This window comes from Folsomia candida, unplaced genomic scaffold, assembly GCF_002217175.1.
Source record: "Folsomia candida strain VU population unplaced genomic scaffold, ASM221717v1 Fcan01_Sc025, whole genome shotgun sequence".
NCBI classification, from domain to species: domain Eukaryota; kingdom Metazoa; phylum Arthropoda; class Collembola; order Entomobryomorpha; family Isotomidae; genus Folsomia; species Folsomia candida.
This window is the reverse complement of record NW_019091217.1, coordinates 2176287-2202038: the sequence shown is the minus strand read 5'-3', so window position 1 is coordinate 2202038 and position 25752 is coordinate 2176287. Positions and strand designations below refer to the sequence as shown.

Sequence of the window (25752 nt, the reverse complement as noted above, 5' to 3'; positions counted from 1 at the left end):
ACGAGTGAGCGATGGTGTTCCGATAAGATGAAACCAATCGGAATTGGAATAAGTAAATAATAAGTTGAACCCATTGTGGGTTTTTCGTCGGGGGAAAGGTGTGTGAGCAAACAGGCACAGCAAGCCATCGTCATCCTCTCTTCCTCTCTCTGATTGTCGTGTCAATCTAAAGTGGGCATCAATGACGAAGCATCAGCATTGCGTCGTCCTCGCCTCCTTAATTTCAGTTTTGCTCAAAAGTGGGTGGGGCCCAGCTCAAGCAGTACGCACATTAATGTACGTGACTATTGTGCACTAAATAGCATAGACAATCCTGACCGTCATAGTCTTGTGATAAGGATAATGAAAATGTTGTCGTTCGTGTAGGACAGCAGAAGGAAATGAAATGAAATAAATTACGAAGATGACATTAATGCAACATTTTTGTGGTGCAGACTTTTGCATGCGTTCACATTATTATTTAAGATGGTGGTGCGTGGTGTTTCTCAAGTCTTGTTTCTTACGTATCTAATCCTAATTGTAAGTATGTAGTTGTTGCCTGGCTGAGAGGAGGTACGAGGGTCGAGTGATGTGCTGCTGCTGCAGAGTGAGTGGGTCGCAGCGGGGGTTGTCCATTCTTCACTCGAGCAACAATGGGGGTTACAAATTGAGCATTAAACCAACAAGGGATGCCCCCTGACCCCACTGTCTCTCATCCTCCTCATCAATCAATTCAGGACGAGCAAAATCAATAACATCCAGCCACCACTTGGCCCCGTACGACTTGGCCTGGAACATGAGACAGACTGTTGCAAGTCAACAATCAGACTTATCGACCAGAATGCTGCGTCGCAAAACTTTGGACGAAACGAATACTTAAAAGAACAGGGAAATTGTGGCATCACTGATTGATAAGTTTATAAGTATTACTTGAGCATTACAATTGCCAACAAAGTTGTTTCCAACAGCTCACATTATTTAAACTGCACATTAATTGCTTCATTATTTAATTGCAATGCTGTCGTTGTGCATTTATGAGATGATGGATGCGTCAAGTTGAGGGCAGTGACCAGACTGGATCACCACTGATCATGATCACACGCTTTTTGCCATGAAGTAAAAGCAACAGAGTCCGTTCGTGTCACATTAATGCGGAGTTTGGAATGGACGACGAGGGAAGAATGCGACACCCTGGAGTGGGACAACCTGTTCATCATCACCAAACAATGGACACCACCACCAACCAAACAAGCAGGAAGAAGGTTGGGTCATTCGTCGCCTGTAAAACATTCCTCCCCGATCCAGCCATGTCAAGTTGACACCAAGCGCCATGTCATGCGAGGGAAGTGGATACGCATACAGTGGGCAAAAGTGGGAGGCTATTTGGCCAGCGTAGCAAGAAGCACAGTAAAAAGTAGAGAAATGTACACTGGGTGAGTCAACTAGCTAGAAGTCGAAAAGGACCATGTCCGCCTTCTGAAATTATTTTACTTTCTCTGCTCCGTCGTGTTTAATGGGTCAATTACACCGAGAGCCTGATGGCGATGTCTCTTTTACTACTTGATTCTGCCCTTCTGATTGCTCTCCGTGCAGAGAATCTTGTCATTCCATCTCAGAAATGAGTCTAGCTGTCTCCTCTTTAGGCTGATCTCGAGCATCTTGGCATACATAGCGGTATGCACGTATGTAGGAGTCTAGTTTCTGGTGGGTAGCCATAGGGCTCGGCTATTTTGTTTCGTCACGAGTGAAGGAGAATTTCTAAAAGTGTAAAAGGAGTGAAAGAGCACAAAGTGCCATGCACTCGGAGACGAACTCATCAGATGCATTCCATAACCTGCTTCCTTAACAGCTTTCCCTTCTATCTCATCTCTCGTACTCTGAAAATAGAGTGGAATTAAAAAGCGTGACCCGTTTTCAGCATTTCAGCAACTTGGATGTTTTCGTCATCGTCCAACGAAACAAACAACAATTTACTTATCCTTATCACAGGATTATCGTACATGTCGTCTCCCCCCCACCATTCTGCTGCCTGATAAATAAGGGTGGTAAAAGAGATGTCCTAATCATAACTTCATCACTTAGAACATTGTTGAAACGGCATCTGCATAGAAAGAGTGGAAATGGAAAACAGAAGTGGTCTCAAAGTCTCATCCTGTCCCAACTCCACTTTCCTAACGTCGTCGTCTCACTTTCACCATGGGAGGAGAGCGAGGAGAAAGGACGACGGGTATGGAGTGCCCCCGTTTGGGTGGAAGGGGAATGGTGAGTCTCGGTCGGGCACAATCGGAGCAATTGAGATAAAGCAGAAATCTGTCCATCTCAACTGCTTTCACCGTAACGCCGACGGATGCTGCGAGAGAAATACATGATGGGAAAGTTCCTCACTGAAGCTTCTTCTCCCTCTTTCTCACGACCAATACTCGCACACCGACAGATAAATAATCAGCAGATATAAATACTCTAAAAAGGAACTGAGCGTAAGTATGCAGTTTCGCTTTGACGCTGCCACTTGACCTGACCTTGATCAGCCAAGAAGACCTCGAGGAGGGCATAATGTCTGGAAGTTCGAGTGCGGGGGGGAAGGGCGGAGGGGGCAAGCGGAGCAAGAAGAGCAAGAAGGAAAAGTGGGAGGAAGCAGGTGGGGAGTTTTACCAGGAGCGTTACCCGGGTGGACAGGGACAAGCGGCGTCCACGGCTGACCTCACCCTCGTCGTCGCCAATGCCTCCACCAGAGCCGGCGCTCCACTCCAACCCAGACCACACTTTCCACTCCCCTCACAAACCGCACGGAGGAACAGCCTCGCATTCACGGGTAGGAATCAAACCCATAATTTCAAAACTATATCGAATGTAGACTTTATATTTTGTATAATATTGAATTGTGTCAGGTCGTCGTGGTTACCTCACTCGAAAACACTCCTACGGCACCAATAACACCCTCAACAACGGGGGAGCCAACAACTGCATGACCTACAACTCGACTATGGGCAGGATCTCCGAAGCTGAGGTTCACATTGCACTCATGCCCGACATGGCGGACGAAACCATTCCAGACGAAAAATCTACGAACGATGCCCTCCTCAAACTCAAGGCGCTCCCAGAGTCCATGGCGCAGAAGCGGAGCAGGAAGGCCAAACTGGGGGTAAATTTACTTTCTGAGTTGGCAACGAGCCATAAATTGTACTTACTAATTTGCATGTGCATTGTGCTAATTGGCAGGCCATCCCTCAACGCCGCCTCAGCGGTTGGAATCGAATGAAATGGGCGGTGCGGAAACGAATTTACAACGCCAACCAAACCTGGTACGAAATCCATCTCCCCCCACTTGTAACGGTGTCATGCATGAATGCATATTAGCATATGATTTTTTTTTACAAATGTCGTCTTGTTATTATCTCGATGAACATACGCATACATAATAAATTCCTGCGTACAGGCACCACGACTTTTCCAACGTCAGCTTATTCAAACGGGACCTGCAAAAGATAGAGGTTCGCTGCGGGACGGCAATTGTGAACGTGTTCCTCTTCATCCGCTGGACCCTACTCCTCAACCTCCTCATTTCCTTCATCGCCCTCGCCCTCATCATCGTCCCCTATTTCTTCTTGAACATTAAGGTCGTCAATGGCGAAATCAGGCCGGGCGAGAAGTGCAAAGACCAAATTCCCGAAGACCTTGAAGCCAAGAACAACGGCACAGGCTGGCCGGACGTTCAGGGTACAACCGCTTAATTACTTTATAGACGAGTTGGTATATTCTATGTAATGTGCATGGATTATTATGAGGTTAGAACGAATGGAATGTTGCGCCCAGTTGTACTTGAACCACGATCCCCTGAAACGAGGATCGCTTACAGTGCTGTCCGCCTTTTTCCTGGAAGAGAACGCCTCGATTGAGCACAGCCCATTCTTCTATGGCTACTACGTCAACGAGAAGAGGTCCAAAAACCACGACCTCTTTGCATTCGCCTACGTCTTTGCCGTCTTCCTCGTCCTCGGCATCTCACTCATCCTGATGGTCCGCTCCATCGGAGAGGGAATCAAGGTGCTACATTATTGTCCATCCCCCGCCTCCCCCTTCATTAGATAAGACAACGACCCCCCCCCCAAATCAATCAATAACATGTTTCCCACAGCCCCCGGTTCACTATATAAATACTATAACTATGTATGTATATACTGCCCCAGTGAGAAGATGAAAAATTCTTGAGCGATCTGTCACGCTGAGCAGAGCGATGGCGATCGGTGGGTCGGTCGTCGTCGTCAACAGCTCTTACTAAATATGATTACTTTGTTTTTGGTATCAGGAGATTATATTGGCTTCGGAGGGCGAGCACAACCCGTACACCAACCTCATTCTCGCCGGATGGGATCACTACACCAAGGACGCCAAAAGTGCTCTCTTCAAGGTAAGATGTTTACACATGGTTGTTACAATTGGTGCCCTAATTGCTAGTGTTTTTGTTTCTTCAAGCGAAAAATTATGTGTCACGAGATGAAGGTTGCGCTCAAAAGTGAGAAGAATACGGTGAGGGAATCGCATCGACGACCAATGGCTTATCATCACATCATCATCATATTCATATCAGTAAGAGTTTTTTTTGCTTTAGCTGGAAACTGTGCTGCGGTCCCGAAATGAGCAAATCAAGCTGACCGTTATCCGCTTGCTGGTCAACATTGTGGTCCTTGCACTGTTGGGTTTGGCCGGCTGGGCCATCTTAAAAGTATCGACATTTAGTTTGGAGATACAAAAGGAGATCAAGTTCAACGAGACGATGGGGACACGTCTTACTTTACACGAAAAGTTTAAGCAGCCAGGAGCAGTGAGGACGCTCCTGGATAATCTGGCTATCAGCTTCACGCCCTCCGTCCTCATCACCATCCTCAACGTCATTTTCCCCCTCGTTCTAGCCAAGGTAGAGTAGAGTGGAGATGTTCTTGTCATATTAGTCATGCCCCGACATATGTGTAAATAAGTTAAATATGTACTGATATACATGCATACTTTACGCATTTCATTAGCTGGGCAAGTTGGAGAAGTACTCGCTTCACACGTCGACGGCCTTGGTTTTGTACCGGGCCTTGTTCATCCGCCTCATGTCCATCGGGTTCGCTGCCGCCATTTTGTACAATTTCAGGTACTGCCACCCCAGGAAACATACCTGCACCACCTGTATTGAGGGCAAAGAATCCACGAGTTTGAAGACCAGGGGAGCCTGTTGGGAGTCCATCTATGCAGATCAGTTGTACAAGTAAGAATTTATCCGTAAGGTCACCATTGTGTTTAATAAATAAATATAAACCCTTACAGACTCCTCCTGGTCGATATTTTAATTAAATGCATCATGACCCTGCTGGTGGAGGTATGTATGCACAATACTCGCCTGACATGATGGACGATCAATTACGTCTGCAGTCCGTTTAGCAACTCCACATTAATTTCTTATTTAAATGTTTGTTCCGCAGCCTCTTCGAGTTCAGCTGAAAAAGTGCTCGAAGAACAAAATCTTCCAAAAGATCGGAACGATGAAATTCTCCATTGTTCGCCATAGCCTAGACATAATTTATCTCCAAGTAATTTCATGGGTGGGCCTGTACTTTGGCCCCTTCATCCCAATCATGTCCGTCATCTACGCCTTCATCGTGTTTTACGTGAAAAAATTTAGGTAAATTTCCGTATTGAATTGTTTGAAAATCCTAACTAGAAATGCTTATCATTGTCCTTGTATGTAATTCCAGTCTGATAAACAACTGCAATACGGTTCCTGACACACTAAAGTAAGTCAAAGGGTGTCCAGTACTTGTAATCATACTAATGCTTGTAAAATTCCTGACAGGACCATGAAAACGACGACGACCTTTGTGGGTAAGTAATTAGTTAAAACTACACACAACTTACAGATATGCTAACTTCAAGTGACAGGAAAAAAAACCTCAATTGTTTAACATTTCAAGGGGTAAAGTAGTTTACATATTTTGACTGTGTGCTTAATTCGCAGCCGCCAAGTTGATGGCTTTTATAGCTGTGACCTTCACAAATGTGTTTGTACTGGGGTACATGGTGCCAAGTCGAGGGTGTGGCCCATTCCGGCAGTATGATGCTCCTTGGAGGACTTTCACAGAATTGGTGGAGAAGGACAAATGGGCAAGCGCCGTTTATAACAGCATCGCTTCACCTGGAATCACTGCCCCCTTTACGCTCATCCTACTATTAGCAGGATACTATTACTACAGGTGATGATAATAAGGATAACTTTAATAGTGGTACTAAATATGTATCGGACAAGTAGTAACTATAATAAATATGTTGTGTGTAGTGTTGCTCAAGCCAATCGGGGAATGGTGGACACGCTGAGGCATCTGTTGATTTTGGAAGGTCATGACAAGCAATACCTATTCGCCAGGCTCAATTCGTTGCGTCGAGGTTCTGGGGAGAGTGGAAGTGTCCGCATGACACCAAAAAGCAACCGAACCTCAAGTCAAACTTAGGATAAAAGTTTAACCTTGTTCAACTAGGTAGTATAATTTCCGAAATATTGGGGGTGTATTCGGTGTGTTGGATTTGTAAGGTTTTCTATTCCGATTCGTCGTACATTTATTTTATAATAAGAATAATATTATTACATACGAATAAGCTGCTTCTTGAAATTTGTATAAAAGGATGAAATAAAAACCATAGTTGTTCCTCAATTCCTCCGCTGACTGAGCATCAACCCGATAGACATAAGTAACTTAAAAACTTGAATCAGTTCTTGATCGGCTCGTGAAGCTATATGAACAAACCAAATTGATAATTGTTAACACATTCTTCTAATATTACCGCAGATTACTATTATTATGAATCTCACCACACTCGCCAACTTGAGCCAATCCTGCAATTTAGCAGTGCTGTCCATTGATGAGGGTACCTTGTCCCACTCCCAGTAGGTCACGTCCTTAAACCGTTGTCGCAGATGGATCGGCTGTCCAGCAGCAGCAGCAGGCGTCGTCTCAGCATCATTATCACATTCCGTCTCCACTTTACGTTGCAATTTAGAATGTTGTTGTAGAGGTTCCTCTTCCGCCAGAAATGCAACATAGTCCGAGGCCAGATCCAGCTTGGTTCCTACTAGCGGTCTTCCACGGAAGTAATTACACGATACTGGACATAAGAACAGAATAATAAGACAGCGCTTTAATTACCGGTAAACGCCATGTTTAGTACGAGAATCCTTAATATTTGCGGTTGCATTTCTTATTACCTGATGCAAGCTCCGGATGCGGAGTTACATTCTGAGTAAATCTGGCACTAATTTTTGCAGGACCTTGAAACTCTACTTTGAAGGGGAGGTAGTGCACTTTTGGTGCTACGAGGGACGCGTCGTGTTCCCCGGATGATAGCTTCGACGTCTCGTCTACAAAATTCTTCCCTGGTGACATCGTGTCGTCAGTCAGTCAAAGTGAAGGCAGAAATTGTACAAACAAATTCGTCACACAAGACACAAACAACAAACAAAAAAAGTTGTACTACAATTTAGCTCAGATCCCGCTTCAATCCAACGAGATTTTTTTTACCACCACCGAATTCTGTGGCACAGGAATATTTTCTATTAAAAACATTGATGATATGCAAATGTAATGTTCTTGTGAGTGAATTCGCAGTTTAGCAGGAGCCCTGACTCTTGAGCAATTGACCCTTCATGAATTTCGTTCACTAAGAGGTCCAGGAACAAGGAAGGCTATTCAAAAGGATCAAAATTGTAAATAAAATAATGCAATGCATACTATACAGTTAGTTAATGTTTTTTTTTAAATCTTCGTAGCATCACTGGGCCAAAACTGTAGGTCTCTGACTTTTGAAATTGTGTACTTTATTCGGATGCTATAAATTGCATAGCATTGCATAATTTTGGAGCAAGCTAGTCGTATTTACTTATTATGCATTTACTTGACTCTTCCCATCAGCACCATCGAATTACAGAGAGGTGGCACCGCACCGCCAAGACACAAAGCCAGCCTCCATCGGTTAGTTGATGTAAATCATCACAATAATCTCGGCGTAGTAGTAAGTTAAGTAATAAGTTGTAAAGTGGAGTACTAGCGGATTGCATTTAATGTGCAACATTTTATTCAGGGAAAGAAATCCAGCAGATCCATCCCATCTTTCCATCCATCATTGCTTGATGTGTTGGTTGGTAATACCAACTTGGTATTCCTCTCCTTGTGATCTCGTTGTGCTAATTGAGGAGGAAGGCCGACGAGACGAGCAGTTTGTACATATATAGATTAATTAAGAACAATGAAGAATCTTACTCCAACAGAATAAGAAGGTTAGTTCCAGCAGGGCAGGTTAATCTGGTGCTTAACAAATTAGATGTAAATAAAGGAATAGGTATTATTAAAAAGACGGATACTCTTGACTCTTCTGCTGGTCACTGGAATCGCCGAGAGAGTAGACAACGGGGGAGAAGACACGGTCACCTTAATAAGTGCCCTTAGCATTAAAGGTAGGTTATACTTGAGCCGGGGGTTATACAATCTAAAGGGTTAAACTTAAAGATTATACGCCTTTGATTGAATTTAATTTAAGTAATTCTCCAGCAGGCTGAGGTTGGGTGTGGTGTTGCGGCTGGCGGCGGTGGCGGCGACGGCGGTGGTGGTGTGGCCTTCTGTATCGTTTTCAAGTCAGGCTGATTCAACAAGTGCCCGGTGCGTCAGTTGAGTTAGTAAACGAGGACGGCGACCAAGCGGAAAGCATGGAGGACGAAGCGAACAACTCGGCGTTGTCATTAGTAAGTGAAGCGGAACTCAATAATACTAACGTTTCATATCTCATATTGACCTTGTAGCACAACTTTGCATGGTGCATTTCATACATAGGTTCAAAAGTCAACAAAGAGAAAGTTGTAGGTTTTTGGAGTAGTATTTGGGTTGTTGTCCTGCACATGGTCCCTTCGGTCCAATCCATCCTTCCCGTCCGTCCCTATTACTCCTTCACCATGTTCTGCATCTGTCTATATGCCATGTACATACGTGCCACCAATACGTTGTAAAGTGAGTACATAATAATCCGTTCTTATCGTTCTGATTGGTTGGTGGTGTCGGTTTTGATTGGACTGGGAGATACGTCACGTCAAACAAAGAGGAAAGGAGAGAGAAAACTGAACATCCATGAATTATAGCCGAGTCGTAGTAGTACGTTACTGGATTGCATGGAGAAAGTCAGTCAGTCTGCATGGAAGAGTAAATGGTTGTGGTTTGTTGGCTGGCTGTGTGGGCAGGGAGAAGAGAGAGAGAGAGATGAGTTCAACTTTCACATCCGTTGCAAATTCTCCTCCACACTTGAGCTTCTTACAGACTTTCACTTTGCGTCGGAAAGAAAGGCACACTCAAAACCAGGGTGGAAAGAGGGAAGAAGAGGATCGATATCCACAAAACCCTGGTCCCGATGCCCGGACTTGCACGCACGCACCATCACCAGCGGTATATAGAGAAGTAGTTGTACTTGGGTCCTCACTTGCTAGTCAGGTTGTTGAAGGATGGGTGAACCAATTTGTACACACACACGGTCATTATAAATTTTGTCCGCAAATAACTTTATCCTTCTTAATCAATTAATCATCGATCTCTCTATCGTAGTCAAGATCATAGTCATCAGAGTCGCTCTATTTCATGTCAAACCTGTTCAATGATCTGTCTGTGAATAATTAGAATTGAACGGCTATACCTTTTCCTGGCCGTGGGAGTGTGAAACGAGGTGGTGGTGGTGGTGTGAAAAATAAAGGTGGTCTCTTACCTTCGTTCGGTCCTATAGTTAGCAGGTGTGTGTTTGTGTCTATAAAGAGATATTGAATATTATAACTTGGTAATTAATATGCCATACCATGAACTATCAAGTTGTTTAGTGTATTCGTTTCTCCTGATTGATTGCTGATTCATTTTTCTTGACTTATTTTGTTTGAACAATATGCAGGCTGAAGACGGTTCTCCCCATAATAGCAGAGGTCCACCTGTTACGCCCATCAGCAAATTAAAGTACTCGGGGCCCCCGTACTTGAAAAAAGATAGCAAAAAGCAAAGCTCATCCAGGTTCAACAACCTGTCGAAAAACAGGGAACTCAAAGCCCTTCCCCTGCTCAAAGGTATAGCTCACCCCTTTCTTTGCACACTTTTACAATTCGTTCTATAAAAAATAATACCAATTATTTACGCATGTAATGTATGTCGCAGTATTATTAATGTTAAATAACCACTCTTATGCCGTTGTGTTGCGATTTAGATGCGGCGGCGTCGGAAAGGGAGGAACTTTTTGTTCAAAAACTTCGACAGTGTGGCGTCCTGTTTGATTTTGTTACTGACCCGCTGTCCGACATCAAATATAAAGAAGTTAAGAGATGCGCACTCCACGAAATGGTGGAATACATTACGACACAGAGAGGTGTCATCACAGAACCTATTTATCCAGAAGCAGTCAGCATGGTACGTAGACCACCGTACCTCAGGATTTATACATGTTCTATTGCACTATTATTTATTGCATTATATTAACAAATGGTACAATCTTACAACAGTTTGCCGTTAACTTGTTTCGGGCGCTGCCCCCGTCGTCGAATCCAAATGGGACAGATTTTGATCCAGAAGAGGATGAACCTACGGTATGATTAAACTAATAACGTTTCATTTAATGAGGTTTATGATTACGCTAATGACGCTAATTTTCAATTTTTCAGCTTGAAGCGGCTTGGCCGCATTTGCAACTCGTCTATGATTTCTTTTTGAGGTTTCTAATTGAATTACGCTACACCTTTTTGCCTAATTATATACGTAATTGTATTGTGATTTATTATTCTAGGTTTGTGGAATCGCCCGACTTTCAACCTAGTATAGCCAAGAAGTACGTAGATCAGAAGTTTGTGTTACAGGCAAGTACTTTTTGGGAAACAATAAATTGTGTACAGTTTGGTTCTAAACAACTTATAATGTATATGTTTGGTCATAGTTGCTGGATTTGTTTGACTCTGAGGACCCCAGAGAACGAGACTTTCTCAAAACAACGCTTCACAGGATTTATGGAAAATTCCTTAATCTCCGAGCCTACATCCGGTAATATAGCATTTTTATTTGTATCAGTGAATTAAGTTATGAGAAAAATTACCAACAGAATCTATTTATCCATTTCAGAAAGCAGATTAATAACATTTTCTATCGCTTCATTTACGAAACTGAGCATCACAATGGGATTGCAGAGTTGCTAGAAATACTGGGCAGGTTAGCATAATTGGTATTGTATAATTCGTCAAGTTTCATTTCTGCAAATTAATGTTGCATTCTGTAGCATCATCAATGGATTTGCTCTCCCATTGAAGGAGGAGCACAAGACTTTTCTTTTAAAGGTGTTGTTGCCGTTGCACAAGGTGAAATGTCTCTCCGTTTACCACCCTCAGCTGGCGTATTGTGTCGTCCAGTTTCTCGAAAAGGATCCTGCATTGACTGAACCGGTGATAATGGCATTACTCAAATTTTGGGTAAGTTCCAATTTATACTTAAATGCGGATAATTAATAGTGAAAAAATACGAGAGATAAGCTAAATTTACTAATTGTAAAATTTAGCCTCATCTAATGATATATGTGTTTGTTCATTCTAGCCCAAAACACATTCGCCGAAAGAGGCAAGTTTTAATTTTATTTGGCGTTCTATATTGTCATCCGGTTCTACTTACAATTGTTGGTAAATAAATTTTGTATTATTTTTGTGTTCGTATTTTTAGGTGATGTTTCTAAACGAGCTAGAAGAAATATTGGATGTTATTGAACCTGCTGAATTTCGTAAAGTCATGAAGCCATTGTTCAAGCAGTTGGCAAGATGCGTTTCTTCCCCGCATTTTCAGGTTGGAACACAGATTACATAATTATTTTAAGTGACACCTAATCAAGTTCTCGTGTTACAAAAAAATTTCTGATGCATACAATTCTATTTGTTTGGATGACAGGTGGCTGAACGGGCCCTCTACTACTGGAACAATGAGTACATTATGTCCTTAATCAGTGATAATGCTGTGGATATCCTTCCCATCATGTTTCCAGCTGTATGTGTACATGATTTATTTGTTTCATACTTTGATACAGAAAAATAAGATTATGAAAAGTACTCCATTCCGAATTGATTGAGCAATTATTGCCTAAATAATAAATTAAGAAGTGTTAAAAGGTCGGTTCCTTATTAGATTTTGATTAGACATGGCTAAAACTCACTCGACTCTAGAGTATGCCGACGAATTCTTAAGAGTAATGCCAATTTTTTTTCACAGATGTACAGAAATTCTAAAACGCATTGGAACAAGTGAGCATTACTTTATGTACTCAGCAAATCTATCTCAAAGCTAGTATTTATAATTACGCTAATTTTGACCTATTTTCCACAGAACCATCCACGGATTGATCTACAATGCCTTAAAGCTGTTTATGGAAATAAATCAAAAGCTATTTGACGAATGCACACAAAATTACAAAAAAGAACGACTGAAAGAGCGAGAATTGCTGAACAAAAGAGAAACCGTGTGGTCCAAATTGGAAGGTTAGTAATCTTATCCGTATTTTAGTATCATCAAATTATCTTATGTTCTGTGGTCTTTTGAAGAGATTGCGTCTGTTAACCCCTGCTATTCAACCGTGCCACATTCCCAAGATGGTGTTTCCCCGTTGGCGTCTGGAGCGAATGATGATGAAATGAACGAGTCCAACTTGTACGAACGACTGGAAGGTGTTCACCAGGAGGTACTCCTAGTCACAACTAGTCTTTAAACTTATCAGTCTTGTTCTTATTTATTATGCAACGCTATGTAATGTATGTTACTATTTATTCAGGCGATGGGAGTCCGGAACAAGGAAAAACCACTCCTTCGACGAAAGTCAGAACTTCCTCACGACTCGTACACCCTCAAAGCATTGAATGACTACAAACGCCCAGATGAATATTTGTCCACCCCACCAGACGTTAATAAGTGCTAATCATCAGTTAGACACATTATACGAATAACCCACGACGTACGTACATGTGTGTCACCAATGTCACCAGCAACGCCACCACAACCCAGGACAATTACTCTTCTAAGACTTGATTAAAAACCCTTACAAAAAAATATTGTAAACGCCCCATCATCATCATCACTACAACTATTATGATTATTACTATACTAAATTACTATAATGTCGTCGTATACAAAAGTCCGACCAAAATGGATATATAGGATTGAGATTGGGGGAGCCGTGCGTGCAGTGCTGATGATGGGTGCCTATGAGAGGACAATCTTCTGCATACTATGTAGTTAAATATTTCTTTGTTTTTGGGCCCAATTTCTATACTACTTAGAACCAAATCAAAACAAGAGTGTAAAATGTTGCATGATGATGATGACTCTGCGGTTTTTCCATGATTTGATTACTTTCTTCTGTAACATTTAATGCTAAACTATATATGTGATGTTTAAAGTATAAATTGCAAGAGAAATATATAAATTAAATATAATTATAATGAAACAACAAACATAAACTAGTAATTTTTAGTCTTGTAATTATTTCCACCGGCGCTGCTGCTGCTAACACGACTAGTACTTGGTTTCATCCAAGGATAAAATTGGTTGAGGAGCGTGTAGAGGGAGAAGGCCGTGTTGACTGCAAACACGGTGAGAAATGCGGAAAAGAGGGTGGGCACGGGCCACACCTGCAATAAACAAAATTTCCATAATCTACGCATACACTGTTTCTTGTCAATTTACTAACTAACCTGCCACGGACGGTCCCAGTCCAGCGGAATCAAAACAACGCCAGCCATCGCACCGCCAATCGTAGAGATAAACCGCAACTTGGCACGAAGTACGGAAGTGAGCTTTGTGTTCCAAGTACTATTACAATTTACGTGGCTTATTTTATTTTTATTCTAATCAAGAGATGATAGTAAGCAAATTTATATGAGATGTACTTATTCACACCTGAAGTAAATCACTTGTTTCAGGATATCTTTGGCTGGGAATGTAAAAGTTAACGGAACGAACATCCATCCGGTTAGAATGATACTGAATTGTGCAGTCAGAACGAACTTACTAGATAAGAAGGAATAATACTTTATCAGTTCCACAGTTATGAAAAGTGTCTCATACATGATTAAATGTGTGTACCTGAGGAGAGGTGCTCCAAACAGAACCATGAAAATATGACAAACACCACAACACAGGATGGTCTGCCAACAAATACCTCCAAACTCGAGGACCTACCACAGAAAATGACAAGCATAAGTAATAAGCCATCTTGTTGGCATTATCCCTAAGATAATTCATCATTTGTGACAATAAAGTATAAATAAAGACCTTGGAGAAGGAGGTCACTGTTGATGACTTTCTGCTGCCCGGAGGGGCTGCGGACTTGGAGTTGACGTGAAGAAAGGGTGTCCTCCCACTCCCGTGACCGACTGTCGCTGGGGACAAGAGGTGCACCAGCCCCACTTTGAGCCACTCGGCCCCCACGAGCCATACAAATGTGGAGAGAGGCAGTTCCTGGAAGGCAGTGATGTGACTGATCAGCCCCGTCAACCCAGATTGCAGCAGGGCGAAGGTGACCAAGGAGAAAAGAACAGAGGTCACGCTGTAAATAAATTCACGACGTTGTGTGACATGTTCCAGGGGGTCCATCACCAGTCTAAAATTATACTGCTTGATGTTGTTTGTGAGTTTGGATATGTCAAAATTATGAGTTTTGCACAAATCAACAGAGCCATATGCACCTTCCGGCTTTCGGTGTTCGGGGTGATGCGAGCATACAAATAGTAAATACATAGCAAGTATTAATAATTTATTTCCAGGTTGAACGCATTTGTAATTTTAACCGTTTTTATTTTGTATTGATCAAATAAGTAATTTTAAATACAATCTATACGAAAATATATATGTATACATGCATATATGTGTGTACATTTTCCGAATATTCCATGGATGTTGACAATCAACAAAATGATCAACATAAACGGGAGGATCAAGAATCCATTCAAAAATCGTGTAAAATTTCAGGTAATAATAGCATTAAATGGAAAGGCATATGGTTGAGGAATAAGTGAACCAGAGTGGAACAGTGTGGAAGAAAGAATATGCAGCAATTGACTTTCTGCTAGCGCTTCAATTCATGAGGGAAGCTACCACGGCTTGACTGTCCAAAGTTCGCAAGTCAGTGTAGGTTTGTCCTGTCCCCACAAAAACGATGGGCTGACCGGTAATATACGCCATGGACACAGCTGCTCCAACCTGACATGTAATAGTTGTTTAATAATTTCCACTGCTCATAATATTTCTACCATAATGTAGATTATTACCTTGTCATCAATTGTATCAAATTTCGTGAGCACAATGCCATCAATAAGGCGAGGATTGTTCTGATCAGAAAAATCAGCCAGGGCGCGATTGAATTTAACCAATTGATCAACCGCCTCATTTCCAACGAGCGCTTCTCCGACAAATAGCACGAGGTCGGGATCGTTCACTCGAATTAGCTGATAAATACAAACTGCAAATTAGTTCTACCGAATGTTTGCGTTGCGCTACACACATGCTGTATAGATTGGATTATATGTTAATACCTTTGACAAAGCCCTCATTAAGGGTTCGTTGTCCTGCATTCGCCCGGCCGTATCAACCAAAACGACGTCCAGACGTGCGTCTTTGGCAAAAGAGATTGCTTCGGCTGCCACACCAGCGGCATCCTTACCGTAGCCCTTCTCATACAACTGCACCATCGGAATCCCACCCTTTGGGGGATGAAGTGCATTCAAATGTCGAGCATGGGTCCGCAATTGCTCAACGGCTCCAGCACGGAATGTATCACACGCTGCGACGAGAACACGGAAATCATTCTCAATTAGCCAGTAGCAAATCTGGAACATCACAAAAAAAGTGAAAAAACGACATCACATAATAGAACGAATTAATTATTACAACGAGTGTTTATAATCCGAGTAATTTATAACATGTAATACCTTGGCCAAGTTGGTCGATTTTCCCACACCATTAACCCCACAAAAGGTGATAACAAAAGGTCTCTGTTGTCTCTTTGCCTCCAGCGCATCTCGAAGAACATCCACTTGCTTCTTTGGCCGGAGGAGAGTGAGCAATGACTCTTCCAAAGCACTTTTGACAGTCGAATTTACCGTCTGAAAAGTTCCTAGGACTTTTCCCTCCAATTTCTTTGACACAGAGTCACAAATCTTGAGCGAAACATCAGCAGCAACATTTTTCGAGATGAGATGATCTTTCAATTTCTCCAAAGCTGGGGCAACGTCCCCATCACTCAACGCCTTCCCACCAACGAGCCCCTTGAACAGGTTAGTGACCACATTTCCACCCTCCTTCCCTTTCTTGGACGACGAGTCATCCACTCTAACCTCCAATGCTTTGATATGACCCGACATCTTTCCAATAATGGAACGATCAGTTGGGATAAATTCCTGGGATTGGGCATCTCCAGGTCGGGATCTATCAAGCTCGGCAAGGTCACGAGTAGTCCCTCCTTGGTCCCAAGTCCGAGGTTTCTTTCCAGATCCCTTGTCCTTCCCCGTTTTTGGACTCTTGCTGCACATTTACAGAGACAGTACAGATTTAAGTAAAGTATATCGAGCACAACGAAAACATGGATTGCATATATTTATCAGATCCATACACTTTAACTACTCTCCTCCCACCCGGTCCTTTCGACACTTGCTTTCCAATTGGCAGTGATAGGCCAGAAAATGGGTCCACATTTTCCTCCTCCTCACCATCTCCTTCTCCATTTTCGTCGGCAGAATCCCCATCGTCGCCATTATTTTCTTGTGTAACGGGAGTGGGCGCCACCGCAGGTGCCTTAGCTTTTTTCCCCTTCTTCGATTCAGGCTAAATAAATAATAAACATTACTATTATTAAAAATGCGATATACATTATAATTATAAGTTCAATCGAGTTAAATGTAACGATAGTATTACCTCTGGATAGCCACCCCCTTTGGTTTCAATCATAGAAGCCACAGTCTTCTTTGATTTTTTCGACTCATCGAAACTTTTCATCGTCTTGGGCTGTTTCGCCAACTCAAAACTCCAAACTTCTGCCGCATGCAGGATTGATTCATACTCAACGGATAAGTCCAAGCCCTGCAAAAGCCCTCTCTTGTCCAGCAATTCGTTCTTGTATCGATCTCTAACTTCGAGGTGAATGTCATCCAAAAATTTGTCGACATAATTCAATTTCAACACTTTCTGATACCCGACGACAAAAACGAGGTCAAATTCATTGTCCAATTTAAACTGGAGCATGAGCTGTTCATGTTCAAAGCGACCATCGCCACCTCGTTCCTTCAAAATTTGTTGACCAGAAGTTAAATAATAATCACTCATATTTATTACAAGTATTTACTACGCAATTGCTTTTTACCTGGAGGATAACGGAGCGAATAAGCGCATTAACGGATGTGAGGACGGCTTCCTTGGTGGACTGGAAACACCAGAGAACGATTCCACCCTTGCCAAAGAGTACGAAAAAGTCCAACATGGTGAAATAATTGGGGAATTAAAATTAAAGATTGGCGGAGATTGGGAGATTTTTAGAGGCGAAACTCCAAGGACGACGACACGATGAGAAGTGAGGAGAGCATATGGAGCTCTGACTACTTTCACTCCACTCCACACACCGCCAACTTCATACTCCTCACTCCCACATGATCCGCGATCTGATGATTAGTGCACAGTGATTGATATTTACCACTGGTTTCCACTTTTGTAATATGTGCTGGCGAAATTATAGCGCTCCTCCTCCTGACCTACAATGACGTCGTCACTATTGTCCCGTGCCCTCTTGACGAAGCTGCTCTCTCCAATTTTGGCTAGCAGCAGCAGTGGCGGAATCCTTGTGCATTGTGAACTAGTAAACGGTGCTTCTTCTTATTCGACTGCCGCAATTTTTAGACAATGTCGACACTTTCGACATAATAATAATGACAGTTGTAGAGCCCTGTGCACGAGTGGGGTTGGATGTGCAGCTGCCACCACGAAGGCAAAGAAACCTGTCCTACCATCGCCCGACAATAAAAAATCGAAACCCGTCGTCAATATTTGGAAGAATATGACAGTGTCCGAGTTGGCGACAAGCGTGGGGAGGTCTTTGGGTATTAGCTCTTTCTCAACAGTAGTAAAACAGTTTGGTTAGCAGTTGGTAGCTCCATATGCATTAATGTATCTCTTTGATCTTTACACAGATCATGTTTTTGAAGCCATGATTTACGTTAAAAATGCGGACGCTTATGACACCCCCAAATCTCAGATAGATGATATTCAAGTAATTCGAGACATTGCAAGGACCTTGGGCGTAAGAACTAAAATTGATTCGCCTGCCAGTGGTAAGGATAAGACGGCAAGCCATCACGATGAGCTGGAGAAGGGAGCTGTGCTGAATCCTAGACCCGTCATGGCTAAAGACTTGGCCCCCAGACCCCCTGTTGTTGCCATCATGGGTCATGTTGACCATGGCAAGACAACACTGCTGGATGCCTTACGAAACACTGCCGTGGCCGCGTCAGAAGCGGGTGGGATTACGCAGCACATTGGCGCATTCGTGGGTGAGCTAACAAACAAAATAAATATGGAGCAAGAAATGATGCTGACTGCTAATTAAAATGACAGTGTAATAAGTTGCCTCCACATGAATTGCATACTTGTTTTTGGAATTTAGTGGAGGTGGCTGGAGGGAAAGTGACATTTTTAGACACGCCAGGTCACGCTGCTTTCTCGGCACTACGACAAAGAGGTGCAAATGTGAGTTTGGGAAAGTTAACATAATCATCATAGGTTTAGACTTGATAAATATTGAAGATTGGTCGACTTTATTTATGAATGAATTGTGGTTTATGGACTGCAGGGGGCAGACCTCGTAATTTTGGTGGTCGCAGCCGATGACGGGGTCATGGAGCAGACGAAAGAGTCAATAAGGATGATTAAGGCAGCCAATGGTTTGTGTCTCACCTTACTTGCAAAATCTCAATTCATCAGTTGAATAATGTGTTTTTTTAGTTCCAATGATTGTTGCCATCAACAAGATTGACAAAGGAGCAGCGGACGTGGTTTGTCCAAATTTTAAACTCTTATAAGGACTTATTGTATTGCAACTAGCTAGCTGTGATGTAGTCAGAGTACCAAATTTTGTCATTTGCAGGAAAGATCGAAACGTATGCTGCTGCTAGAGGGGATTCAATTAGAAGACTTTGGTGGGGATGTTCAGTGTGTTCCAATTTCTGCGGCCAAGGGGACGAATCTTCCCACCCTCGTGGAAGCGATTCTAGTCCAAGTGGGCCTTATTTATTACTGTGACTGGATCAGCACTGACTAAGTTTCTATAATCTGTGTGTGTGTGTAGGCAGAACTTCAAAATCTTCAGAGTGAAAGCAAGGGGTTTGTGGAAGGTGTCGTCTTAGAAGCGAGAGTGGATCCTGGTAGAGGAAAGCTATGCACGGCACTTGTTCAACGAGGTGCCTTAAGGAAGAGTGCCATTCTAGTCGCGGGGACTGCTTGGGCCAAGGTACTGATGGATGCAATCAGTCACATTCATTAAGCGACTCGTGCTTCTAGAATGAATGAATGACTCTAGGTGCGAGGAATGTTTGACGAGCATGGGCATCCCCTGCAGAAAGCTGGACCTTCCACCCCGGTGGAAGTAATTGGTTGGAGAGACCTTCCTTCTGCTGGAGACACGATCTACGAGGTTGAGTCCGAGGTTAGTTTTCCTTGGGATTGGAATATGTTAAATACGATACAACGCTAAACAGTAAATCTTTAAATCTAAACCTGCTTGTGACAGCAAATTGCGAAATCTGTGGTGGAATGTCGGATTGCTAAAGATATGGAGGATAAGGCCAAAAGTGACGCTGTTGTCATTGAACAGAAACATCAAGATCATTTGAAGGTGGTGATCGTTTTTGTTGGTTTAAATGTCTCTATATGTCCCATGATCATTATCTGCAGTAGTTTAATGGATGGTGTATTTTTCACGCACACTGGATAGGATTACAAAGCTATCCTTGCCGAGAAGAGGAGATTAGGTCGCTTCCGTCTAAAACCTACTGGCCCCAGACAGAAACAGTTCCAAGAAGACACAACCATTCGACTCCCAATCATCGTTAAGGCCGATGTCGACGGTTCCATTGAAGCTCTTTTAGACGTTCTTGAAACGTACGACTGCCACGATCAATGTCGTCTCGATCTCGTCCATTATGGCGTCGGTGACCTCACGGAAACGGATATCAAACTAGCCGAAACATTTCAAGCTCACATTTACGGGTTCAATGTTAAGATTTCAGAACAACTGAAGAACGAGTGTAAAAAGTTGGGGATCGAATTCAGACTGAGCAATGTAATTTATCGCATCATCGAGTCCATGAAGGGAGATATTGGCTCAAGGTTGCCAACTAAGCCGGTGGAAGAGGTAATTAATTTACGAAGTTACATACGGGAGGTGATTGTGGCTTTTTATGTGACATGTGCCGTAAATCCTGCAATTAATACGATCCTCATTCATTCATCCTGTCAAAATCCATCAGATTTTGGGAGAAGCAACCGTCCTCGCCCTATTCAAGGTAAGCGAAGGAAAGAAGAAGGCGGTGATGGTGGCAGGTTCGAGGTGCACAAAAGGTGTTCTCAAGAGAAACGCCCTGTACCGCGTTCAACGCGGAGAAGATGTCATCTTTGACGGTACTTAATTAATTGATAAACTTGTACACACATTATCCACTCCCACGCATCAGAACTCTCATGTTGAGATCATCTCCTCCTGTCAACTCTAATTAAAGACTAATTAGAACTGACACGTGTCTCTCCTACCTAAATAAATACTCTTCATCAAGATGTTGACTGAACGATGCAATACATAGTTCGTATTTCTACATATTTCCAGGTAAAATCCACTCAATGCGCCATTTGAAGGAAGAGGTGGAGTCTATAAAGAACGGGGTCGAGTGCGGCTTAGCTTTTGTGCCTCGTCAAGAGTCCAAAATGGAAGAAGGCTCAGCCGTTGCGGAAGACTTTTCTCCTAAGGAAGGTGATCACATTATCTGCTACACACACAATCAGGTTGCACAAAGTTGTGGGTGGGACCCAGGCTTTTAGAATAATACAATAATTACTTAATATATGTAGCGCAATAGTTGTGCTACATGCTTATTACACTAGACTAGACTACGACAACTAGGCGACGGGCGACATATACATATGAACTATTTTGTATAATAAAATAAATGAATATCCGCCTGTCTGATCGACTGGTTTGTTGAAACATGGTTTCGCCTTTACTTTAGTTGTGCCATCCAAGAGTTAATTTTCCAACTACTAGGTGACATACGAGAGGTTGAGAGACCCTATGCAATTTACGTACCTTCGAGTGACACGGAACATTAGGGCGCAACTGGCAACCTTTCGTCTAATTTTGAGAGTTATGGAGAGGGATTAGCAGCTAATATCATCGTCGTCACAACACTCGAAGAAGGGTGAAAGCAGGAGAAGAAAGCACTGTGCTAACTAAAGAGAGATGAGACTCAGTCCCCAGAGAGTCAGAGAGGCTCTATATAAGGCACCCCAAAGACAGTTTATTCTACGTTCGAAGTTGTCAACTGCAAATTGAGGAAATGTCACCATATAATCCATCTCCTCCGCAGGTCTCTTAGTTAATTCTTCTCATCCGCACTTGCTCCTCGTCACATCTCATGAAATGACAGTTTAATTTGCTCTTAAATGAGAAAATGAGAGAGTTCACCATTTTAATCTCATCAGCATTAATTTTCCCATCTACATTAACCCATTAAACCCAACACAACTTCGATCCTTATGACGGAGGTCACATTTTTATACGAAATTCGCAGTACCAGTATTTGCCCGAAAACGTGTTTGCGTATATTCCTTGACGTTTTCTCACCACTATCCATCCATCCCACTTGAAAGACTAATCCTTAGAAGCTGACATTAATTTTAGATTGAAATTAGACACGACGAAATAAGCATAACGTGGATTTCACTTTTCATGCCCCATGTGCTTTCACGTCATCTTCTTAAACAAGTGCATATACGTCCTGTTCCTTTACCTTTCCGTCTTCCTGCTCATCAACTGGTGGGATGGGAGTATTAATAAGTGGCAAAAATGGGCAGATGCGATACGATGGGAGAGGAGAAAGTATGAAACTTGAGACATGACATGCCATGTATACGCATACATATGTACTTACATACTTTTTAGGAAGTGAGAACGAGTCTAACTTATGCTAATGTTCCATCTATATATGGTGGTAATGTAATGTAATAGGAATGAGAGACTGACAAACTCGTTCTCTCTCCTCAACTTTCTCTCTTTCCCAAACCTGGATGACTCTAAAGATACTTTCTCCTAATTTTTCATCCATCATTATTAATGATAGTCCTGCTTGATCCACCCACACATTCGCCATGGCTCACTTAATGCACATATCTGATCCCCTTCTTAAGTATGCAGATGTACTTCTTAGACGGATGAATCTTCAGACCGTGTGAGTGAAAACCTGGAATTAGTACTGCACGGAATAGTAAAGTCATATGTACATTCATGTTGGTCCTCTTTACCTATTTATTAGGTTGCAATCTATTTTTGCTCATTTGCTCTTCCCCTAAAAGTAATATTACAAGTGAGCAAATTGAAGTGCGTCAAACTGAGACGGGTTGAACCCATGTTTGTTTGTGCAGTACACATATGTACATCTCATCATCTACGTACGCGACCTTCCCTTTGAGGGAACTTGAGACGAATTGATGTGATGGATCTGTTTTCCAGCTTCCTTGGGCTAATAAGTGAAAGGGGAGCGGAGATGGAGGGCTGGGAGGAGAAAATAGTTTGGAAACAATAGCAATTTGTTTAAGTGGATGAAGTCATATAAATAGAAAAAGAGGTGCTGTATTTTACCAACTGTTTAATGGACACAACCGCAACCACACACTCCTCCTTATGAAGTGATCAGTGAGTGAATGAATGATGGCACAATGCTTCCTTTCCTTGGAGAGTGAGAGAGAAAGTTGGGTTGCTCGCATGCATTTCCAAGTCTTAATGTTCCCTGTGAACGTAGCATGCTCGATTCAGCATCGTGATATGAAATTGTGAGAGGATGAGAATTGAGAACCCTCGCCATGCATGATGGGGGAGATTGGTCATGCACACAATGGAATCTCAGCTATTTCTGATACGTAATCCGATCTGCAAATTGCGAAAAAAGTATATGATGATGAATTAAAAAAGCCCAGCCCAGGGCAACTCAATGCTGACGTTTTGTTGGTGCGGCCAAGGGAAAGAAAGCCCATTTCTCCGGAGAAAATATGCTTACACCTCCACCACGACACGGCTGCAGAGAGTTCTGTAAGTATGAACTCCATTTGTCACTTGCAAGAGAGGAAGGACTTACATCCATCTGTATGGACGCCTTTTCGACATAAATACATAATACGCGTGAGAATGGGTGTCGTAATTTCGGGGAGAAAGTATCCACAAAAAGCATGGCACGCAGCAGGGAAGGGAAAATAAATGTATATATGAAGAGACTGGTAGTTTCTGTTGCATTTAAGTAACATTTTGATAATGTGGTGCTGTGGGTGTGTGGGAGGCAGCACGACGGCCACCACCGTCCTCAATCCCTTCATCGAAAAGTATAAAAGGCAGCGAGGGGGAGAGACGCCACCGCATTTGCCCTCCACGCACTCTGCTACACAATTAACCTCTCCACCCAGACGCAGACGCAGAAACAAGCGTTCACTTCCGGACATCGCAGAAATTCAGACAGAATATAATAATGTTCTTGGAGGGAGGTAAAGGTAACGAATAATAAGTAATTTCTTGAATGGGAAAGCCATAGGGGCGATTCAAGAATTGAGACATTTTTCCATTTCCCCAAGCTGTTCGTCAGCAAGAGTGGGTCCGACTTGGGCGTCTGGGGCTGCTGGGAGTGGTTGTCATCCTACTCGTGTGTCCAGCACTTGGTCGGAACTTGGGGGGCGGAGGGACAGGGGCGATGATGGCGGATCATCATCACCAACAACCAGTGTCTGAGGGGCATGAGGAAGAGATGAGCATGAATCTGCACCCTATCGATGTCTGCATCTTTTCTTGTGATCTCTGCTTCAAGGTGATTCCTTTCTTCACTTGATTGCCAAGTATATGTAACTCAACATTGCTGAGCATTAAGTAAATGGTGGATTTCAGAGCGAAGCATTGGTTCACTGTGCCAACGCCTGCATTCTGTCGGAGGGAGCCATGGAGGCAAACTGGCGACGCATCTGCAAGGTGTTCCAGCCCCCAGCCACCCCCCTCGGCTTCCTCTAGTTCACCGTTACCAACATGACACTAGCATCAGCAGACAGGCACACACTTTCGTTTTACCGATTTACTCAGAACGTGCGACTTCAGGAGACTTCGTATTCACATGCGTTCTTGCTACTCGATGTGCAATCATTAATATAGACAAGATACATAGTTTTATAGCCATCAGCTATCGTCTAATTTAATTAATACCCAATTGGTTATAATCCTGTAGGAATATATTCTAGATCTATAAGTTGATTGATTAATAAAAATTAATTGGTCCGTAAGTCAAATTATTTCTTTCAGATTCAAAACTACGGTTAATGCTATTTACTTTGCCACACAACTGCATGGATTAAACCAATCGCAATAAGAAAGACACACAAAATAAATACAACTTCTGGATCATTAAACTTTTAATTAGCAACAAACACGCACGTACTCGATATAAAATGTAAAGGTTGTTGTGTAATATGATTTCTTTCATAATAGTAGTTAAAGTATACCTAATTATAAGCTAATTAATAATAAGAACGAGGAATGGTGAAAGTGCAGAAATATCATGACGACGACGCTTTGGCTTTGTTCTTGGACTTTTTCACTCTTTTCAGTGAATCCATGCTCCCACGGAGGACAGCACAATAGGTCAACTGAAATTTGGGCACATTATCTGCTACCACCTATTCAAACAAGAGATCAGACAGCCTTTTATTAAGGATGTACAGAATTAGGCATAACTAATTATCATAATATACAAATATATAAATTACCACTGTCGAAATCTTTTTATTGTGCAGACAGGCACGGACAAGACATCCGGCAGGGGCATCAGGTCTGTTTTTCTTCATGGCTGCTGCTTTTAATTTGGCAATTTTTTTAGGAACTGGGGTTCCTTCCGGTTTAGGAGTTGGTCCAGTTGTTCCGTCATCTGGTCAAACACAATAATTAGTACTCAACATTTTCAATCTTAATAAACATCATACAATTTGAACTTACATCTTTTCATTGTGATATTGACCGTACCAGACCCCTTAGTCTTGGACTTTTGAAAGAGACGAGTCAATTCAGTCAAAAACTGAAAAATATGGGAAAATAATATCAAATTTAGAATTGATTAACAAGAAATCAAGTAAAGTAAAGATGTGATCAATTTAATTTACAGCGTCATTGTCGAGCAGCACCATTCTTCTTGGTTTCCCTTTTTTATAGCTTCTCTCTACCACTAAATAACTATTGCTCTTTTCCGCACCTCACTTCCGGTTTATGTAAATGAACTGTTTGTTCTTGAATTAAAATTCTGTATTAACGCACTAATTAATACTAACACAAGCTCAAAACAATTAATTAATCGTGGACATTAGTGGACATATTGGTGACGGTCTGGTCCTCACTTTCAGTCGCATATCACCACTCGCGCATCTCGCCCCG

General features: G+C 42.4%; 8 protein-coding genes across 15 annotated transcripts; 4 read left to right on the top strand and 4 right to left on the bottom strand.

Annotated features, from left to right (window-relative positions):
- Positions 1 to 1571: 1571 nt before the first annotated feature.
- On the top strand, positions 1572 to 6668 carry LOC110859397 (transmembrane channel-like protein 7). Its single transcript, XM_022108343.2, has 15 exons — positions 1572 to 2791; positions 2868 to 3121; positions 3199 to 3281; positions 3416 to 3696; positions 3770 to 4023; positions 4286 to 4387; positions 4453 to 4506; positions 4589 to 4894; positions 5001 to 5230; positions 5290 to 5341; positions 5445 to 5644; positions 5718 to 5756; positions 5816 to 5844; positions 5978 to 6212; positions 6296 to 6668. The coding sequence occupies exons 1-15, from the start codon at positions 2533 to 2535 to the stop codon at positions 6465 to 6467; spliced, it is 2550 nt and encodes an 849-aa protein (XP_021964035.2). The 5' UTR covers positions 1572 to 2532; the 3' UTR covers positions 6468 to 6668.
- On the bottom strand, positions 6549 to 7782 carry LOC110859429. The gene is made up of 3 exons (XM_022108393.2): positions 7220 to 7782; positions 6827 to 7119; positions 6549 to 6747 (listed from the first exon to the last, which is right to left on the bottom strand). Exons 1-3 carry the CDS (start codon positions 7395 to 7397, stop codon positions 6724 to 6726), a joined length of 495 nt encoding a protein of 164 aa, XP_021964085.1. The 5' UTR covers positions 7398 to 7782; the 3' UTR covers positions 6549 to 6723.
- Positions 7783 to 7991: 209 nt separating this feature from the next.
- LOC110859427 (serine/threonine-protein phosphatase 2A 56 kDa regulatory subunit gamma isoform) lies at positions 7992 to 13501 on the top strand. 7 transcript variants are annotated; one of them, XM_035859339.1, is made up of 18 exons: positions 7992 to 8287; positions 8364 to 8464; positions 8562 to 8749; positions 9931 to 10099; positions 10237 to 10436; positions 10529 to 10612; positions 10688 to 10737; positions 10810 to 10879; positions 10957 to 11060; positions 11139 to 11225; positions 11293 to 11482; positions 11604 to 11627; positions 11727 to 11846; positions 11949 to 12044; positions 12267 to 12298; positions 12381 to 12532; positions 12596 to 12732; positions 12823 to 13501. In XM_035859339.1, the coding sequence occupies exons 3-18, from the start codon at positions 8714 to 8716 to the stop codon at positions 12964 to 12966; spliced, it is 1695 nt and encodes a 564-aa protein (XP_035715232.1). In that variant the 5' UTR covers positions 7992 to 8287; positions 8364 to 8464; positions 8562 to 8713; the 3' UTR covers positions 12967 to 13501. The 7 variants fall into 7 exon arrangements, with proteins under 7 accessions (XP_035715232.1, XP_021964082.1, XP_035715231.1 ...); XM_022108390.2 differs by having other exon boundaries at positions 8559 to 8749; XM_035859338.1 differs by having other exon boundaries at positions 8548 to 8749.
- Positions 13392 to 14707, bottom strand: LOC110859428. Its single transcript, XM_022108392.2, has 5 exons — positions 14322 to 14707; positions 14133 to 14224; positions 13947 to 14057; positions 13742 to 13859; positions 13392 to 13678 (listed from the first exon to the last, which is right to left on the bottom strand). Exons 1-5 carry the CDS (start codon positions 14640 to 14642, stop codon positions 13508 to 13510), a joined length of 813 nt encoding a protein of 270 aa, XP_021964084.1. The 5' UTR covers positions 14643 to 14707; the 3' UTR covers positions 13392 to 13507.
- A 119-nt stretch (positions 14708 to 14826) lies between these two features.
- On the bottom strand, positions 14827 to 17631 carry LOC110859302 (signal recognition particle receptor subunit alpha homolog). Its single transcript, XM_022108230.2, has 7 exons — positions 17404 to 17631; positions 16959 to 17324; positions 16657 to 16868; positions 15977 to 16568; positions 15581 to 15874; positions 15317 to 15493; positions 14827 to 15248 (listed from the first exon to the last, which is right to left on the bottom strand). The coding sequence occupies exons 1-7, from the start codon at positions 17518 to 17520 to the stop codon at positions 15123 to 15125; spliced, it is 1884 nt and encodes a 627-aa protein (XP_021963922.1). The 5' UTR covers positions 17521 to 17631; the 3' UTR covers positions 14827 to 15122.
- A 26-nt stretch (positions 17632 to 17657) lies between these two features.
- LOC110859220 (translation initiation factor IF-2, mitochondrial) lies at positions 17658 to 21288 on the top strand. Its single transcript, XM_022108106.2, has 12 exons — positions 17658 to 18133; positions 18224 to 18583; positions 18697 to 18779; positions 18883 to 18973; positions 19035 to 19084; positions 19177 to 19308; positions 19378 to 19539; positions 19609 to 19734; positions 19819 to 19923; positions 20023 to 20442; positions 20558 to 20708; positions 20911 to 21288. The coding sequence occupies exons 1-12, from the start codon at positions 17794 to 17796 to the stop codon at positions 21120 to 21122; spliced, it is 2232 nt and encodes a 743-aa protein (XP_021963798.1). The 5' UTR covers positions 17658 to 17793; the 3' UTR covers positions 21123 to 21288.
- A 210-nt stretch (positions 21289 to 21498) lies between these two features.
- LOC110859439 lies at positions 21499 to 24617 on the top strand. Of its 2 annotated transcripts, none has more exons than XM_035859420.1 (3): positions 21499 to 23831; positions 23919 to 24148; positions 24226 to 24617. In XM_035859420.1, exons 1-3 carry the CDS (start codon positions 23816 to 23818, stop codon positions 24343 to 24345), a joined length of 366 nt encoding a protein of 121 aa, XP_035715313.1. In that variant the 5' UTR covers positions 21499 to 23815; the 3' UTR covers positions 24346 to 24617. The 2 variants fall into 2 exon arrangements, with proteins under 2 accessions (XP_035715313.1, XP_021964095.1); XM_022108403.2 differs by having other exon boundaries at positions 22688 to 23837.
- Positions 24618 to 24722: 105 nt separating this feature from the next.
- On the bottom strand, positions 24723 to 25724 carry LOC110859437 (signal recognition particle 14 kDa protein). Its single transcript, XM_022108402.1, has 4 exons — positions 25485 to 25724; positions 25321 to 25399; positions 25095 to 25252; positions 24723 to 25004 (listed from the first exon to the last, which is right to left on the bottom strand). The coding sequence occupies exons 1-4, from the start codon at positions 25506 to 25508 to the stop codon at positions 24885 to 24887; spliced, it is 381 nt and encodes a 126-aa protein (XP_021964094.1). The 5' UTR covers positions 25509 to 25724; the 3' UTR covers positions 24723 to 24884.
- Between the last annotated feature and the right edge of the window lie 28 nt (positions 25725 to 25752).